The sequence below is a fragment of the Xiphophorus maculatus genome, chromosome 1 (assembly GCF_002775205.1).
Source record: "Xiphophorus maculatus strain JP 163 A chromosome 1, X_maculatus-5.0-male, whole genome shotgun sequence".
Taxonomy (NCBI): Eukaryota; Metazoa; Chordata; class Actinopteri; order Cyprinodontiformes; family Poeciliidae; genus Xiphophorus; species Xiphophorus maculatus.
The window spans coordinates 28466672-28485480 of record NC_036443.1 but is presented as its reverse complement, the minus strand read 5'-3'; the positions used below and the strand labels follow the sequence as shown (position 1 = coordinate 28485480).

The window sequence follows — 18809 nt, the reverse complement described above, 5'->3', positions numbered from 1 at the left end:
CTCATAATGGATGGATCGATTTAGAAGCTGCATTCTTTCTGCTGTTCGTCTAGACATCCTGTGGCTGGATACAAATTAAGCAATGGAGCTTAAATATGTAGTAAGACGCAACGTGAAACACAACATTTAGACCTTTTTTGTTTTTATTACAACTCTACACCCAAAACTTTAAATTAGTTCTGGTTTTTATTTAGAGTTGCACGGTTGAGCAGTTGGTAGCATTTATGGCCCAAACTGCCTTTATCTATGTGTCTGTTTTAGCATTTCTCATCCTGTAAGGTGTATTTTTCCAGTAAATGCTATGTTTAGTAGTTTGTTAAAGGGTTAACAGAGGATGTGATGACTTCCTGAAGACAGGAATTAACATCCATTTTCAAGATGTTAAATCACAAAGGCAAATTTCTTTCAAATTGTATTTGATACACAGTTCTGGAAAAAATTAAGAGACCGCTGCATTGAATCCCATTGAACACCTCTTGGTTATTCCACCAAACGTTGATTTCTGAACTCTTCCTGAGTTAAAACATTAGCATTGTTGTTTCTAAATTGTTGTTTTCTTTGCATTACTTGTGCTCTGAAAGCGCTGCATCTTTTTTGTTATTTCGACCATTTCTCATTTTCTGCAAATAAATACTAAGCTTTTGCTTGGAATTTCAGAGACATGTTGTCAGTAGTTCATAGAATAAAAGAACAATGTTTATTTCACTCAAACATATACCTATACAAAGTAAAGTCAGAGTTAATTTGAAGCAGTCTCTTATCTGTAAATAGCATTTTGTCTCAGCAATATATATCTTTAAAACAACAGAATTTAGTTACTTAATTATGCTATAAAATGACATAATGTGCCTTGAAAACACATAATGCTGCCCCTTTAACGGTTCCACACATCTGTCACTTATCAAAAATGACACGTCGACTTCTTGTGAAAACATCTGGAACATAGATTCAACTTGAGTCACATCTGTCGCCATAAAAGCCTGGTTGTTACTTAAGAGACCAGTTAGCTGGTGTATTTTTTCCTCCAGTGAAGCTCGGAAATCTCCAAGCGCATGAGGAAAGGAAAAAACTCAGGGTGGAGGCGTGTCTGCGGGTGTGTGTGTGCGTGTGTGGAGGTGGAAATGGGCAGCAGGGTGGAGGAATGTGAAACATTTCTGGTGCCGGACCAGAGGCTGTTTACACAGCAGTGACATCAGAGGCCAGACTTTATAAAAGTCAGCAGGCATGAGAACGAGCTCTTAGCAAACGGCTCCCATCCATCACACAGCAGGAAACACCGAGCGGCACCAGGATCACAATGGACCGACTGGATCGCTGTGTGATTACTCTGGCTGCGCTGCTTTGTGTGGCCACACAGGTGAGGCCTGCTCACACTCATCCACTTATAACTTAAAATCAACGGTCAGGAAGTGGAAAAAGGGTCCAGATTAAAACAATAAGGTCAAAGTTCTGTGATTTTTCTTTTAAATTATAAACTTGAAAATGCAGGAAAATAACTGAGGTGGAGATTCGATTCATTTATTAATTTGATTGATGCTTATTTTAAGAGTCCGGTCAGTTTTTCACTCAAATTGAGTCTAAATATTATTAAAAATTAATTTAGAATTTATATATCTGCTGATTATTTTCATCATGGATGAGCATTTGATTTTCAAACAAAATCAACAACACCCTAACTTTAAATTTAAACTTTTAGCCGATCTTTAGCATGGAAACATTGTAAATGCTTTTACTTTATTATGAGGTAAATAAAAAGCATAAAAAATCTGCCTACTAAACATGACAAAAATATTTTTCAATAAACTTTAATCTTTGACTTCCAGTATTAAAAATGTCCTCATTATTTTTTTTTATCAGCTGTTAGATTACATCATCCACAAAGATTCAAAAATAGTATATTTAGACTCGATTTGAATGAATTTATCATGTAGATTAAAAAAATCACATGGTAAAAAATATTTGTTCAGATTAAATTGTTGATCAGAATCTTTTGGGATTTTAATCAAGGATTGGGATAGAAATCTGATATATTTTTTAATACTCTCCAGAATGGGAAAGACAACAGAATCTGTTTTTACATTAAAACATTACATAACTCTGTGCAGATAAATGTGCCTTTCCAAAACCTGTCCACATTAACTCAGAATAATATTTTAAACGTTTTAAACAAGTGGAAATATGACAGAAAAATCTACTGGAGAGTCAAAGTTGAACTTCTTCCACACACAATTAGTTAATCAAAGTCAGAAATCAGACTAATTCTTATTAAAAGCTGAAAACAAAGTATTTTCTAACATGAACAGGGTGTAAAGTATTACTTTGCTACAGGAATAATTATGTTTTATAAAAGCAGGGCAGCCATATTGGATTTTGGGACCAATGCTGTTGAGAAACCTCTGACTTTTCAGGTCAGGCTTTAGGAATGGACCAAAAGCCAAAAGAAAAAAAAAAGACAGAAGAATAACATACACCTGAAATACCCATCATGTATTTTGAATGTATGTATTACTTTTCATTGTAAAAATTTATTTACCTTTACTTTTTGTTTGTAAGATCTTGGATCTTAATCTTTTTTCCAGGATTTATTGAACTGCACCATGCAATGGTATCCTAAGACCTGCAGAAAAAAAGAGGAGTAAGCTTACAACAAAAGATTCAGAACATTTGAGATTAACCTGAGGATTTTGTTTTAGAAAAAATACTTTCTTAACTCCAAAAATTAAAAATTTCCAAGAAAAAAAACTGGGTTTTTCTTATGCACATTTTTCTACTTCTGGAGGTCAAAAATTTCCTTCTTACTTCTAGAAAATTTCTAAGATTAATAAAAAATTTTTTTTTACCTTTATTCTCGCAAATATTCCACCATACAGCTCATAAATGTCTTTGTTTTTGTAAAAAAAAAAAAAAAAAAAAAGTTCAGATTTTAATCTAAAATTTTGGGGTTAGGTTTTTTGTGGTGAAAATTTACTCCATTTTTATCTTTACACACAATTGCTTTAATAGAATGTTGTAGAACCCTTAAATGTTTGCTCCAACTGTGATGCAGCCCCTGAATATTTCTCTATTTTTTTCCTTTGGAGCAGCTTTCTGTCCGTTTTCATCCTTTGCATGTTTCATTCTCGGGCCTCCTCACCATTTTTCGTGTTTTTCTGTCAGGTTCTGTGCCAGCTCTGCAACAGGCCCTGCCTTTGCCCTGCTTCTGCCCCTCAGTGCGCTGCGGGCGTCCCTGTGGTGCCGGACGGCTGCAGGTGCTGCCAGGTGTGCGCTCGGCAGCGAGGCGAGTCGTGCTCAGAGATGCTGCCCTGCGACAGGCAGAAAGGACTGCAGTGTGACTTCAGCGCCAGCTTCCCTGGGGACCCTGGAGAGTGTGTGGGTGAGTGAAAGACACACTTGGGAGGAATGACAGACCAAATCTGCATGAGTGAGCAACACAGACAGCGAATGTTTAGAGTCTGTGCAGCCGGGAGGAAACAAGTGAGGGGTGGCAGTGATATTCCAGGAAGACTAAATGTTTTTATTTCTATTTCCATGGCTCCTGTTGGCACTTTTTGTTTAATGTCTGTCCTTTGAGGGTAATGGTTTGCACTAGCTGCGTTTCCATTAGCAAAACGTTGCTGCTATTCTGCTAATGTCGAAAAACACAATTTCGCAATTGAGGTATTTCGATTAAATAAGGAACACAATTAGGATTACATGTGAACAGGTTTGTTAACTACATAAGTCATTAAAAATGCTGCGCTATTATCCTCCCACCACTTCCTGTCATCTTCTTCGTCTTCTCCGTCAGTAGTAAGGGTTGCTGATTACGTGACTGGTGCAAAATTCTGTCGATATTTCGCTAATGTTGAAAAAACACGCAATTAACACAATTAAAATTACACATGGATATGTGTGTTCACTAGATAAGTCATTAAAAATATGCTACGCCATCATCTTCATTTCACTTCCTGCCAGTAACATCAGGTTGTTGATTCATATAAAAAAATTTTTCTATTGCAGTTTTGCAAAATAAACTAATATTGCACATCATTCTAGCGCAAAACACATAGTGTGTGTGTGTTTTTTTTGTTTCTTTTCTTTCTTTCTTTTCCAAAATTGGTGTGTTTCCATTAAGCAAATGTATTTTTGTGATGCAATTTGCTCAACTTTATAGTAAATGCAGCTACTGGTGAAAGATAAAGGGCCTCGTTTTTCATAAGCATCAGCTGTCTGATTATTGCTGGTCATGTTTCCAGGCAATTGGGATGCAAAGTTTGAGCAATTTTTTAATGATGTTACAAAAAACAATATGCGAATTAGGCATGTTTCCATTTAATGGTTTGAAGCAAACCAACCAAGCCATGCAAAGCGTAATTTCATCAGATGTTGATACGCACGGCTGTAAAAAATGCAAACCGTACATCTTTGAAAAGTAGAAGTGGAGCCTTCTGCACAACAGAAATGCACCAAGTGGTTTCTGGATGGTAAGTAAACAACAAAAGACTTTTCCATAGACAGGTAGCTGTATTTGGAACAGCTCATTAACTTTGTGCCAAAAAACCAGCTGGGTGTTTTTTTAAGCACCTCGGCTGTTTTTGGAAGCAGGTGAGACCCAAATGTAAGTAGAAAATCATGCTAAAAGTGAATTTTGATAATAGATCCCCTTTCCTGATGTTTTTTCTGCAGGTGATGAGGATCTGAGCTGCAAGGTGAACGGCATCACGTACCTCAACGGCCAGTCGTTCCAGCCATCCTGCGACTCTTACTGCCACTGCCGAGGCGGAGGAGTGAGCTGCGTGTCGGCCTGTCCGCTGACGGGTCGCCTTCCCACTCCGGACTGTCCCAGCCCGCAGTTCGTCCGTTTACCGGGAAAGTGCTGCAGGGAATGGGTGTGTGAAAACCTGGAAAACACCGTGATTCAAGACGCCATTACAGGTAAGAGACACCTGGATGGGATGGATGAACACACATTGGATCAAATCCAGAAGAACATTTAGAATAAACCGAAAACAAACCATTCTGGAAATTCAAAGAGGTTGCAGAATTATTCAAATTCAGCTTATTTAAAAAAAAACAACATTAAATTTTTGGGATTTTATGTGTTTGACTGACACAAAGGGGCGTGTAAATGTCAAGAGAAGAGAAAATGAAAGAAAATAAGTTCTGTTCCATTTACTCTGATCTCCATAAATAAAATCCAGTCAGTTTATTAGAAAAAAGTGTCAGAGATTCGTTGTAAAAAGAATTAATAAAGAAAGAGGAACGAAGATGTAGAAAAGATAAAAGATTTCTTTTAGGAGATTTTTCTCCTTCTGTATCTTTCTTTCTGTTTCTTTTTCTCCTTATTTCTGTTTTTGTTTCTTTTCCTGTTTTCTTTGTCTTCTTTCTTCCTTTCTTTGTGTCTGAAATAATTTCCTTCTTTCTTTTGTTCTTTGCCATCTTTCTGTCTTTTTCCTTTCAAGTCATTAAATCCTCCTTTTTATTCTTTCTTTTCTCTTTTTTGTACTATATGTCATTCTTTTTTCTTCTTTCTTTCAATTAAGTAATTTTTTTAAATAATTCTCTCTTTTTCATTTTTGTTTGGTGAATACAAATCCAAGCCACACTTTATACTTTCACAATTATGCACAATTTTATTTTGGTCTATCACCTAATAAAATACTCAGGCTCAGGGTTTCAACTTGCCAGAGCATGCTTCATGCTATGATTAGCATCTGTTTAGATTATTTTTAAGATGTGGAGAAAGAAACAGGAAAGTTGAATATGTTGACAAAGAACCGATTTTGACACTTAGTAAGATTAAACACTTGAAATGTGTTAATTAATGAGCTTTAGTCGTCCAGCAGGAAGGATTTTCCTGCCCCATTTCCAGACTTTAAGCTAACATAAGCCGTCTGCTGGCTGTGGTTTTGTGTTTAATAAAATCACAAAGCTTTTATTCTGGAAACTGACAGCATAGTTTCCAGTGTTTGGGTCCGTGTGGCTTCATTTCTGTCGATCAGTTAGCAAATGTGTAAAATAATCGTTCAATCCGCTTTATGAGCTCCGTCGATGTCTGGAAGTTTTTACTGGAGCGTTTTCGCTTTAGACCAGGGTGTGTCCAGCCAAAGGAAAATTCCAAAAGGCCAAATATAAAACACATTTTTCCTCTTTTTGGGGGGTTCAAAACATTTCATTTTGTCACTCACCATGTTTCCTCGTTTCATAACAAAAACCGCAGCTGGGGAAGGTTTAAACACGTGAAGATTACGTTACTCTGTTAAAAAAAGGGGAGTGAGTGTTTGTGCATGAGGCTGGTGTTGGGAAAAAGAAGCCAGTCTCACCACTGCAGTGAGCAACACTTCATTATGGAAACAACAAAGGAACATTTTGTTATTGTTGTGCTTGAAAAACATGATTTTGAGTCAGTTTTGAAAAGGAATGCAGTTTTTTTATAGTACAATAATTAAACACATTGAGAGCAGTTAAAACGTGGCTCTTTAAACTTAGAAGAATGAATGAAGGCAAACAGACAATACATGTTTAAAGTTTCACTTTCACCAGTTAACTTTTGCATTAAATCACAAAGTCTGACCAAAATGAAACTCCCAGAGTCCAGCTATGAGACACATGGTTTAGATTTAAAAACGTCTCTCCACCAGTCAAAGTTTCCTACTTTCACAAAAACATCCACAGCTGCGTTCTTATGAAGCATTACATTATATCCTGGAATATTTCCTGCAGCTGCTTTTCTCCTGGGTGGCTTGGAGCAGAGGGAGGTTCGTACAGGTACATGTCAAAAATCATAAAAAAAAACAACTAAAAGTGAAAGTATTGTGTTAGAACAATTCATACAAGACTATTAAAAAATAAGTGTATCTATCTATCTATCTATCTATCTATCTATCTATCTATCTATCTATCTATCTATCTATCTATCTATCTATCTATCTATCTATCTATCTATCTATCTATCTATCTATCTATCTATCTATCTATCTATCTATCTATCTATCTATCTATCTATCTATCTATCTATCTATCTATCTATCTATCTATCTATCTATCTATCTATCTATCTATCTATCTATCTATCTATCTATCTATCTATCTATCTATCTATCTAGCTAGCTAGCTATCCCTCTCTCTGACTGTCTAATATACAAAATATATAAAAAATATTATATATATAATCTTGTATATATTATATATCTGATATATTTTTTAAATAAATATATATAATATATAAAATATGTTACATATATTACATACAGTATATTTTAGATATTAAAAAATATATATTTATATATTTATTTATTTATTGGATTTTACATTTTAACTTTATTGAAGTGAAGACTCTGTATGCCTCTTTTTTTGTAAATAATCATGATTCTCTGTGGGGGGCACGGCCTCCCATTGCCCCCCCATGGTGTTGCCACTGTGAAAACATCCCAACTTGACATTTTTAAGAAAATTTTAGTCTATATCAGCCTCTTATTCTAATATCTTACTATTTATCCCAAAGTTTATTGTCTTGGCGCCTTGCTGACCAAAAACTTCATCCTGCAGATTTCTCCAACTCATTGTTTGTGTCTGTTTCTCTTCCAGCCATGAATCCAGGCAGGTCGGGGTCAACGATGGCAGGAGCTCCTGTCCTGAAACAGCTGGTCCTGCCAGCCTCCAGCTGCGTGGAGCGGGCCACCCAGTGGAGCGCCTGCTCCCAGAGCTGCGGGGCCGGCGTCTCCACTCGGGTCTCAAACCAAAATCCTGCCTGCAAGCTGCAAATGGAGACCCGACTGTGCAAAGTGCGGCCCTGCGGGGCCGTTCAGCCTGCGCCAAGGAAACCCAGGGTGAGCTCTACAACTCTACAAAATGTTTCAGATATTTCTGAACAATTAGCATTAGGAAGTGTGATTATTAAAAAAATAAATAAAAGAACAGAATCTAAAATAACTTGTTTTTATTGTATTTTTGAATTGCATAAGCAAAATCGAAACTTTTATGTCATTAAATATGTTTTGCTGTGCAGCAGTTCATAAATATGCAACTAGAAATAGAAATATGTTCAGTCTTCAATTTTCAGTCATTCAGATAATTACATTAGCTTACCAGAGACTGTGGTGTTGTTTATATTTAAGCTGCTGCCTGTAAGTAAAATTAGACAGTGCTAAAAGTTTAATTACATCTCCTGCTGCTTATGCGAAGAGATGGAAAGCAGTTGGGATTTGCCACGCAGCAGTAGGCAAACTTTTTCCTCCAAAACAGAAAACATATTTTCCTCTCTTACCACAGACGTTTTTTACTCACCACAAGGTTTCAGTGTTTGCCTCTGAACCACACAGTCTTTATCATAATCATTATCTTTCTCCATTTTTAGCTAAATTATAGATGCAGCAAGGAGTTACTATGTTTACTAAATTCCCTAACTGGGCATTTGTTTACAAATGTTGTATTTCCAAAGGCTAACAGAATGTAGTGCATGAACTGAAAAGAAATTTAAATCAAATTAGTGTTTGTTATGGCCGCCTTTTGCATTCAAAACAGCATCATCCATACAATTTTATTGTGCAACTCAGCTGGTAGGTTATGCAGAGCTAACCAAAGATCTTCTATGGACGTAGATTTCCTCCGATTGTCCAAGTTTCTGCAATGAGATTAAGGTTCATGTTGTCACTTTGCCTCTTGTTTCTCTTGGCACCGAAGGTACTGCAGTACTTAATGACAATTAGCTGTTTGTTTGTGTTTCAGAATACTTTTGGGATCCATTTTGAGCTTCCCTGCATAATGTGATGGATAAGCGTAGTATTTGCATGTATTTTCTTAGCGTTAGAAGCACCATTATCTTCATCTCCATTTATAGCAATCCTGCTCTAAATTAGGAAGGAACTGTTCACACAGCAAGCAAATGTGACTCAAATCCAACTTTTTCATGGACCAATTCTGATCTTTTCTTTCTTAAAAGAAATCAGATTTGTGCCACTTCCTACATCGTAAAACTGATAACATTGCAAGTGTTGATGGTCTGAATGGTTATGTTGCATTTAATTTGACTTTTAGTTCATAAACATGAGACATGCGTCACAAAGCAGCACCAGAAGAAACCAGAAGTAAATCCAGACTTAGACAGTGATTGAAGCCAAAAACTGGATGACAGAACATGATTTATCCCTTTTTTTGAAGGAAAATGATGTTTTCCTTCATAATTCATTTTGTTTGCTGTTTCTGTTGTTTTATTTATTTTGGATATTTAAAATGTCTTCCAGTTCCAGTGTTAAATCTTCATTAGAATTTAAAGTTTATTGATACTTAAAAATGTGTTTTTGCATTATTTTACCATTGACATATTTCTCAAAAATGGCCTCAAAGCAACAATATTATCATTTATCGCAATAACTTGTGGGACAACTTGTCGTCCAGCAAAATTTGTAGAAACTTTAATCTGCAAAAAGCTTTCTAATTTACCTATATTTTTGATTTCCCAGAGGGGACAGAAGGGTTGGTGCAAAGCCAGCTACAGGTCACCAGGTCCCATCCGACTTGTGCATCATGGCTGCTTCAGCACTCAAGCCTACCAGCTGCAGTACTGTGGCCAGTGCAGCGACTCTCGATGCTGCACGCCGCACCAAACCTCCACCGCTCAGGTGACCTTCCGCTGCCCTACAGGAAGACTCCTGCAGAGAGCCGTCATGATGATCCACTCCTGCGTGTGTCACAACAACTGTCCCTACGCGCCTTACACAAACCCGGCTCTCTGGGCACACAGGCCCTGATTGGTCTGCGGAGAATCGGACGACTGATCTGATAGGCTGACTGCTGAAAACCATCAAAAGGTTCAATGTAAATGAAGATAGACATGAAAATGATCAGAGGAAACTGTGACTGACCTGAACGAATGTTGATTTATACACCTTGATGAACTCTGCACTCTTTTGAAAGCTTCAAGAAGCTCTGGCATCTATTAAAGCATCTAGGTGCTCATTTTTATTCACAATTTAAGCAACTTTAGTTCAAAAACATTCTCTTAAATAGGAGCTATTCTGCAAAATTCACAGTTTGCACAGAAAAAATAGAAAATCTTGCTAAGTACTCTTGTCTAGTTTCTAGTGCAACTTGAAATAAGAAAAATAACTTATAAGTAAATTTTCTGCAAGTTATAGGAGCTTGTTTTAAGTAAATAATTCTTTAATATTGATGAAAGCGTATTAGTTCCATTGGCACATTATTTCACTTATATTATGGGAAAAACGTTTTGCTGTAAATGAAATAATCTGGCAGTGGAACTAGAACTTTTTCATCAATATTAAGAAATTATTGACTTAAAATGAGCTCCCATTGTTTGCAGAAAATTTACTCTTAAGTTTTGATATTTTGTGTTTCTGCAGTGACCATGTTTTTGTACTTACATTTGGGTCTTTACTGCCCCTCACATTACCTAGCAACACCAGCAGAACTCTGCTCGTTACCTAGCAACCCCAGTGGAACTCTGCTGGTTACCTAGCAACCCCAGAGGAACTCTGCCCATTACCTAGCAACCCCAGCCAAGCTCCAGCTTGTTTGGCTGTTTGACTGTACAATGGCTGCTGGAAAGACAAGTGTTTTGTTGTTGATTTACCATCCAGAAACCACTTGCTGGATTCTTGTTGGTTGTGCAGGAGGCTCTACTTCTGCTTTTCAAAGGTAATAAGACATAATTGTGCATCTATTTGCAGCCATTTTCACATGTGAGCTTAAACGTTGAGTTGGAAGGCGTGGCCAGCAGCTTGTTTGGATGAAAAGTGAATTGAAACAGTTTGGCAAAGAAGAGGGAAAAGAAATTGATTTGTTTTCCTGTAAACCTGACCTTGGACCTAACTAGATTTAAAGTAATAGATATTTTAAATACTTGTTTGAATAGCTGAGCAGCATCTTTTGGAGCTAACATGTAAATAGATTCTAGTACATGTACATTATCTGTTTATAGTGTACGTTAAAGAATAACTTTGAGCATTGATTTAATTTTTCCTGCAACCTCTAAAATGTACAGTTTTAAAGTCGTAACAGCAGTTTATTGATGTTGCACTTTGTTATTTTTTTGTGTATAATGTAAATATTTTCTAGACAGAAGCTTTTCTTCAAATGAATATTTTTATATCCCGTGTCATGGAGTTTTTTTCTAAATAAATGTAATGTTTTTACAAGTTTTGAATTGGAATTCCTAATGAATATTGTGGTATTTTTAACATATTTTACTACTTTGTACTGGTTCTGGGAAGTATCAAGATCGTAGATTGTGAAACAAATTGCTCTTGCATGTCAGAGCTGCTCCTTCTGTCAACTTTCAACCCTCCTAAAACAGTTTAATTGTGTCTGAAATGATAGCTGTAATCATCTTATGCTGTTTATTCATTTGCCTTCAGACAAGGAGGTTTACAGCCCAAACCTTTCAGCATGTTCTGACATCTAGTGGTCGGAACAGTGTACTGCAGATGCAGAGCATTGGACAGAACATTCAACTTGAGAATAGCAATAAAATCTTTTCTTGTTGCAGCCTCAAAAACATATAAGGATGTGGTAAACTATGTTTTGAAACATTTTGTTCAGCTTTTAATTTATATTTTGAATATGAGGAAATTAAGCCAGCTACCAGAAGTTCACTTGTAGTCATAATGGACATGAACAGAATTAATCAAGGATTCATTTGAGGTCTTTCATTTTGGACTGGTTGTGCATATTTTTTCAAACCAATATTTTTGGTAAAGAAAGTTGATTTTTTGGTGGATTTTCTCTAATTCTCTGAAGGTCCAAAGCAAAAAAGAACCTCGGTATGACGCTACCACCACCTTGTTTCACAGTTCTTACGGGGAGGGCGACGAGTGGAAAACCGCCTTTAAAACCCGGTGGGCCACTTCGAGTACCTGGTCATGCCCTTCAGGTTGACGAATGCCCCAGCCGTTTTCCAATCCCTGATTAATGACTTGCTGCAGGATTATTTGGATGAGTTTGTGTTCGTTTACCTGGATGACATTCTGATTTTCTCTAAGAACATGACAGAGCACAAATGACACATCAGGTTGGTCCTCCAGCGCCTGCTGGAGAACAGTTTGTATGTCAAGGCGGAGAAGTGCGAGTTTCACGTGCCATCCATCTCATTCCTGGGGTTCATTTTAGAGAGTGGGCGGGTGAAGCCGGATCCGGGACGGATTCGTGCGGTGCTGGAATGGCCTCCTGCCTCTCGTAAGCAGTTACAGAGGTTTTTGGGATTCGCCAACTTTGATTCTGGGGTGGGAGCGGTTTTGTCCCAAGTTTCACCCTTCGATCACAAGCTGCACTTTTGTGCCTTTTTCTCTCGCCGCCTGTCGCCCGCGGAGAGGAATTATGATGTGGGTGACCGCGAGCTGCTGGCGGTGAAGCTGGCCTTAGCGGAGTGGCGCCACTGGCTGGAGGGAGCTGCCCTTCCAGTCGTAGTATGGACAGACCACAAGAACCTATCCTACCTCCAGGCAGCCAAGCGGCTGAACCCATGGCAATCCAGGTGGTCCCTTTTCTTCTCCCAGTTTAACTTCCTCATCTCTTACAGACCTGGATCAAAAAACGTGAAACCGGATGCCCTCTCCCAATAGTAATCCGCGGACAACGAACCTCCTGTCGCCGACACCATAGTCCTGAGTTCCTGCGTCCTGGGGCGGTGTCCTGGGACATCTCTGATCAGGTAATCACAGCTCAACAGTCCAATCCTGATCCGGGCACCAGCCCTCCAGACCGTATCTATGTTCCCCTCTCTGTTTGCCCCCATTTAATCCATTGGGCCCACGCCTCTCTTTTTTCTGGTCACCCTGGCACCAGTCGGACCATGGCTCTTATCCGACGCTCCTTCTGGTGGCCGTCCTTTCACAAGGATGTGAAGGAGTATGTTTCAGCCTGCTCCACCTGTGCGAGAAACAAGTCCCTACACCAGCCGCCCTGTGGTCTCCTGCAACCCTTACCCATCCCGGCACGTCCCTGGTCCCATGTTGCACTCGATTTTGTCACTGGCCTCCAGTCCTCAAAGAGTTTTAGTGTAATTCTCACCATTATCGATTGGTTCTCCAAGGCCTGTCACCTGGTTCTCCTTAAGAAACTGCCGTCGGCCTTGGAGACCGCCATGTTGCTCATTAAACATGTTTTCAGGCTTCATGGAATCCCCACAGAGATCCTGTCCAACAGGGGGCCCCAGTTCGTGTCCAGAGTGTGGAAGGAGTTTTGTGGCGCGCTGGGGGCCAAAGTATCGATGTCCTAGGGGTATCATCCTCAAACCAACGGGCAGACCGAGCGCCTGAATCAGGAAGTGGAGTTTACAATCCGCTGCCTGTGCCCCTCCAACCCCTCCACCTGGTCCGTCCATCTGCCCTGGGTAGAGTATGCACACAATTGTCACATTTCCTCTGCGTCTGGTCACTCCCCTTTTCAGTGTTCTCTGGGGTATCAACCCCCTCTCCTGCCCTCTGACGAACCGAGGAATGCCGTTGCGTCGGTTCACAGCCACATCCGCAAGTGTCAGCACATCTGGAAGGATGCCGCGGCAGCCTTGCATCGCACCGCTGCCCAGAACCGCCGCTTTGCTGATAAGAGGAGGAAGCCGGCCCCTCTCTATAGTCCTGGTCAGAGAGTTTGGCTATACGCTAAGGATATTCCCCTAAAAGCTGCACCACGGAAGCTGTCCTCTAGATTGCTGGGCCCTTTTGAGATTCAGGAGGTGATAAACCCTTCTGCGGTCAGGTTCAAACTCCCACCCTCTCTCAAGGTGCACCCCGTGTTTCATGTCTCCTTGTTGAAACTGGTGAGGACTAGCCCGCGGTGTCCTCCAGTTGCCTCCCCTGCCCCCGCCCGCCTCATCGATGGAGCTCAATCCTATACGGTAAATAAGATTCTGGATGTCCGTCAGCGAAGTCGGGGGTTTCAGTATCTGGTGGATTGGAAAGGGTACGGCCCGGAGGAGCGCTCCTGGATTCCCAGATCGTTTAATCTGGATCAGTCGGTTCTACGAGAGTTTCACTCCTCCAGGCCCAGGAGCATTGCTGGACCGCCAGGTGGTGGTCGTTGCAGGGGGGTACTGTCCAGTGTTGTATAGTAACAAAGTACAAATACTTCACTACTTTACTTAAGTATAGTTTGGAGTACTTCATACTTTCCTCGAGTATGAAAATTTTTGATGACTTTCACTTTTACTTCACTATATTTCCGAACTTAATTGCGTACTTTTACTCCGATACATTTTCAATGTGTGGTTTAGTTACTCGTTACAAAAACGCGAGAGAGAGAAACAAAGTGTTTTGACCCCACCTACTGATTAGCAAGTAGCAAGCAGGCTACCGAACAAAGTCCGTAGCCTGCTTGCCTGGGCTTGTTCATCACCTCCAATAGGATACACCTGTTTCGCTTCTCCCATTGTTGGGGAAATCAGAACACCTTACACCGGGTGGGTGGGGGGGACGAACAGAGAAGAGTGCTGCCCGCACTGACGCGGCTCAGGGATTACGTGACACGCAGCGCCGTGCCCTATAATGCACTGTAAGCTATGTAATGTGTTTTGAGGCAATTGACCAAAATCCCGGACAATTTTTAAATTCCCCCCGGACATCTTTTTAGGTCTGAAAAGTAGGACATGTCCGGGAAAAAGAGGACGTCTGGTCACCCTAGTTCAATGGGGGACAGAAGCCATAGCGATAGCAATTTAGACTAAATTTAACGAATATAGGAAAGGCATGCAAGTTCAAAACCACAAACCATTAACATGTGCTACTCTTTAAAACTGGAACAATTTATTAGCAGGTTTCATTTTGCCTGCACTTGGTTGGGTACATTATTTTAAGTTTATTTGACAAGTTTACCAAAATATAAGAAACGTCATTCAAACTTGCCTTGTTTTACTTTTTACTTGTACTTTTCATTACATTACTTGAGTACATCCATTTTTACAGTAATTTCCATACTTAAGTACAAGAAGTTTCAGATACTTTAAGACTTTTACTCAAGTAACATTTCAGTCAGTGACTTCGACTTTTACCAAAGTCGTATTTTGGAGAGGTACTTGTACTTTTACTTGACTCTGAGATTTCAGTACTTTATACAACACTGGTACTGTCAGGATTCAGGTTGGAGTGAGGGTTCTTTTCAGAGACGAGCTATGCGGAGGAGTTTGACAGCCTGATGCACCTGCAGCGGATTCCGGTAACCGGCGGCAGACTTCTTAAGAAGCGGTGGAACCACCAGTCATCCCTCGATGGTTACCACTTGTTGGTCAGACTCAGCCTTAAGATCTCTCATAGTCAATGTCAAGTATTGTCCAGTCATTTTGTCCTTTTCTCTCTGTTACCTCACAGACCTCGATCACATTTCCCAGAGCCAAGCCTGGAACTTAGCTGGTCGGGTGCGTCTCGCTGGTTGGTCCTACCAAGCCGTTCCGATCCGCTGCTGTCCTGGACCCCCAAACCTACCCGGACCCTCGTTCCCCTTCTGACGTCCGCTCTTCTCGATTCCTGAACAATCGTAAAACTGATTAAAGACAACCCTCTTAACAGTAAAGTCTGTTCTTCTGTGCACACCTGCATGTAGGCAAGGAAACTAAAATCCAACATGACAAGCTTATGCTATAAAAAAGTAGATATCTACAATTCTTTGACTTTTGAAACCTTTGGACTGGCTCCACACAACATATTACCTAACTTAACTAGAGTTCAAGGAGTAAGTTGTTTATGATTGTTTTCATTCACTCTGCTTTCATTTTGTGAACGAAGACACAGCAGAAGGACTGAACTAACTTGTTTCTGGAAACAAAATGAATAAAACTCACTGTCCTCGACCGGATAAGAAAGTTTTCGAACATACAGTCCTGCCTACTCTTTACATCTTGGTATTTGCTGTTGGACTGGTCCTAAATGTATGGGGAATGAAGTCTTTGCTGCATAACTGGAAGAAACTTCGGCGTATAAACATTCTTGTTCTTAACCTTGGACTAGCAGACATTTCATATCTGCTGACACTCCCCTTTCTCGTCGTGTACTACATTGAAGGAAGCAAATGGATCTTTGGAGAAGGATTCTGCAAGGCAACAAGATTCTCTTTCAACTTGAATTTATACGGCAGCATCGGGTTCCTCACCTGTATAAGTGTGTACCGGTACCTGGCTGTTGTCCATCCAATGAGAATGATGGGGAGATTAACTACAACTCACTCTGTGGTCATCTCAGCCGTGGTTTGGATTCTGGTGAGTGTTCAAAGTCTTCCAGACATGTTCTACCAAAAAACATATCCAAACATATCAAAATGCTTTGACACCACCTCTGATGAACATATTGAGAGTTACCTGGATTACAGCCTCACCTGGACCTTCTTTGGATTCTGCATCCCCTTTGTCATCATTGTGGGCTGCTATGGACATGTGACTGTTGTTATCTGCCGTTCAAATATGATGAAAAGAGACCAGAAACGACAAATCTTAAAACTGATGGCTCTACTGATTCTTCTGTTCTCACTTTGTTATGCGCCCTACCATATTTTCAAGAACCTCAGTCTGTATTCCAGAACCCTGAGTAATGAGAATCAATGCCCTAAGTGGGACTCTGGAGTCTTTATTGCCCGTCAGACAAGTCGAGGTCTCGTGAGCCTGAACAGTGCTCTCAACCCGCTGGTTTACCTCCAAGTAAACGAGGATATGGGTGTTCAGTTCACACAGCTGCTGCAAAGATGTTCACAGAGTTTCAGTTGTTTGTTGGAGTCCAAATCCAGGTCTGTACCGGTACCACAGACTGAACAAGAAGCTGACAGTCCTCTATGACAGCAGGTGTAGTTTTTCTTTTTTAATCATGTCATGAGGTGAATTTTTTGACGCTCTGTTTGGTTTGTATTGTTCCAACTGGTTGATTCTAGAATTTTCAAGTAATATAATGGTAATGGCAAGAACACATCCTCAAAGATCAATAAACTTTAATTCTAATGAACATTTAACACTGGAACTGGAAGACATTTTAAAACTATTAACTAAAGCAACAAATATATTGAATTATGAAGTCTCTGTAAACAAAATTGTCCTTCAAATGAAAGGGCTAGTTGAGACCAAAGCAACACATTGAAGAGTTGTCATCCAGTTTTGGTATAAAAAGCGCGAGAAAAAAGAAAAACTGTAAATCAAGCAAATAAAAATGATCAAATGTAGCCGTGCGATGTTATTACACTAGATTGTCAAGTTAGAAGCTAAATAATATGAGCACGGGCGGCTTTTATTTTGAAAAGTCGACAGGCGCTGTGGAACACTGTGATGAAAAAGCCTGTTTTTGAATTATTATTTTCTGCTATTTGAATGCAGGTATGTGATGTTTCATTACTTTTGGTGTGGGATTATTTTATTTATTATTTTTTGTCTTATTCATGTACTGTTTAAGATCATTATGCTCATGCTTGGGGTTAGTTACTCATTATTGTTGCAATTATTTTTATTTTGTAAGGTAAATGTGTTATTTTACACAAGTCGCACGTTCTCTTTTTGTTTGGATTCCGTGGGAGAAGGCGCTGTGGAACACTGTGATGAAAAAACCTGTTTTTGAATGACTATTTTCTGCTATTTGAATGCAGGAGCATTAAAAGTGCCTTCAGATCAGCTGTTGTCTGGCTGTTATTCCCCACAAAACACAACGCAGAATCGACTACGCTACACAAGCTTGTTTTCATTTATCATGCGATTGATTTATTGCTTACTGAAACAGACGTAGTGAAACAGACTATCGTTTGAAAAAGTATGTGTCCGCTTGTATACTTCTTACTTGTCACACTCAAAGGTCTAACATTAAAAATTGCAATATGAAAGGTATTTTTGACTTGATGAAAACTGATGTTTGCAAATTATAGTTTTATTTATTAAAAAAAAAGTAATTGTCTCTTATACCCAATAACTGGTTTCCTGATCAGTTTATGAGTTTTAGAGACATTTTTGTGCTTACATGCAAAATAAAAAAGGCTGTAATAAAAATACACATTTCCTTTCTCTACTTTTAAGTAACCCCTCCATATCCTCACCACACCATAATGCCTTGGATAATATATTGTAGATTCGGAGCAGATTTCCACTGGAGGTCATTATATATTCACAAATCCATCATCATTGTTTCTCAATCTTGACAGTGATTGAAGCCAAAAACTGGATGACAGAACATGATTTATCCCTTTTTTTTTTAAGGAAAATGTTGTTTTCCTTCATAATTCATTTTGTTTGCTGTTTCTGTTGTTTTATTCATTTTGGATATTTAAAATGTCTTTCAGTTCCAGTGTTAAATGTTCATTAGAATTTAAAGTTTATCGATACTTAAAAATGTGTTATCCATTATTTTGCCATAGACATATTTCTCAAAAATGGCCTCAAAGTAGCAATATTATCATTTATCGCAATAACTTGTGGGACAACTTGTCGTCCAGCAAAATTTGTAGAAACTTTAATCTGCAAAAAGTTTTCTGATTTACCTATATTTTAGATTTCCCAGAGGGGACAGAAGGGTTGGTGCAGGTCACCAGGTCCCATCCGACTTGTGCATCATGGCTGCTTCAGCACTCAAGCCTACCAGCTGCAGTACTGTGGCCAGTGCAGCGACTCTCAATGCTGCACGCCGCACCAAACCTCCACCGCTCAGGTGACCTTCCACAGCCAAGTTTTGAATTGAATTCCTAATGAATATTGTGGTATTTTTTAACATATTTTACTACTTTGTACTGGTTTTGGGAAGTATAAAGATCGTAGATTGTGAAACAAATTGCTCCTGCATGTCAGAGCTGCTCCTTCTGTCAACTTTCAAACCTCCTAAAACAGTTTAATTGTATCTGAAATGATAGCTGTAATCATCTTATGC

The 18809-nt window shown here is 39.3% G+C and overlaps 2 protein-coding genes across 4 annotated transcripts; both read left to right on the top strand.

The window, feature by feature from the left end:
- The first annotated feature begins 1056 nt into the window (after positions 1-1056).
- wisp2 (WNT1 inducible signaling pathway protein 2) lies at positions 1057-18703 on the top strand. 2 transcript variants are annotated; one of them, XM_023338194.1, is made up of 6 exons: positions 1057-1357; positions 3157-3373; positions 4666-4914; positions 7567-7808; positions 9441-9475; positions 18470-18703. In XM_023338194.1, the coding sequence occupies exons 1-6, from the start codon at positions 1298-1300 to the stop codon at positions 18621-18623; spliced, it is 957 nt and encodes a 318-aa protein (XP_023193962.1). In that variant the 5' UTR covers positions 1057-1297; the 3' UTR covers positions 18624-18703. The 2 variants fall into 2 exon arrangements, with proteins under 2 accessions (XP_023193962.1, XP_014328824.1); XM_014473338.2 differs by lacking the exon at positions 18470-18703 and having other exon boundaries at positions 1061-1357; positions 9441-10071.
- Positions 15004-18524, top strand: LOC102223534 (P2Y purinoceptor 1-like). 2 transcript variants are annotated; one of them, XM_023338228.1, is made up of 2 exons: positions 15004-16756; positions 18438-18524. In XM_023338228.1, exon 1 carries the CDS (start codon positions 15752-15754, stop codon positions 16748-16750), a length of 999 nt encoding a protein of 332 aa, XP_023193996.1. In that variant the 5' UTR covers positions 15004-15751; the 3' UTR covers positions 16751-16756; positions 18438-18524. The 2 variants fall into 2 exon arrangements, with proteins under 2 accessions (XP_023193996.1, XP_023193990.1); XM_023338222.1 differs by lacking the exon at positions 18438-18524 and having other exon boundaries at positions 15004-15213; positions 15297-17569.
- Positions 18704-18809: the final 106 nt, after the last annotated feature.

Bases quoted from the DNA above. Each gene is read 5' to 3' on its own strand.
- wisp2 (XM_014473338.2), top strand. From the start codon at position 1,298: ATGGACCGACTGGATCGCTGTGTGATTACTCTGGCTGCGCTGCTTTGT. The intron at 1,358-3,156 runs GTGAGGCCTGCT...TTTTTCTGTCAG, and splicing joins TGCTTTGTGTGGCCACACAG to GTTCTGTGCCAGCTCTGCAA. The intron at 7,809-9,440 runs GTGAGCTCTACA...TTGATTTCCCAG, and splicing joins CTGCGCCAAGGAAACCCAGG to AGGGGACAGAAGGGTTGGTG.
- LOC102223534 (XM_023338228.1), top strand. From the start codon at position 15,752: ATGAATAAAACTCACTGTCCTCGACCGGATAAGAAAGTTTTCGAACAT.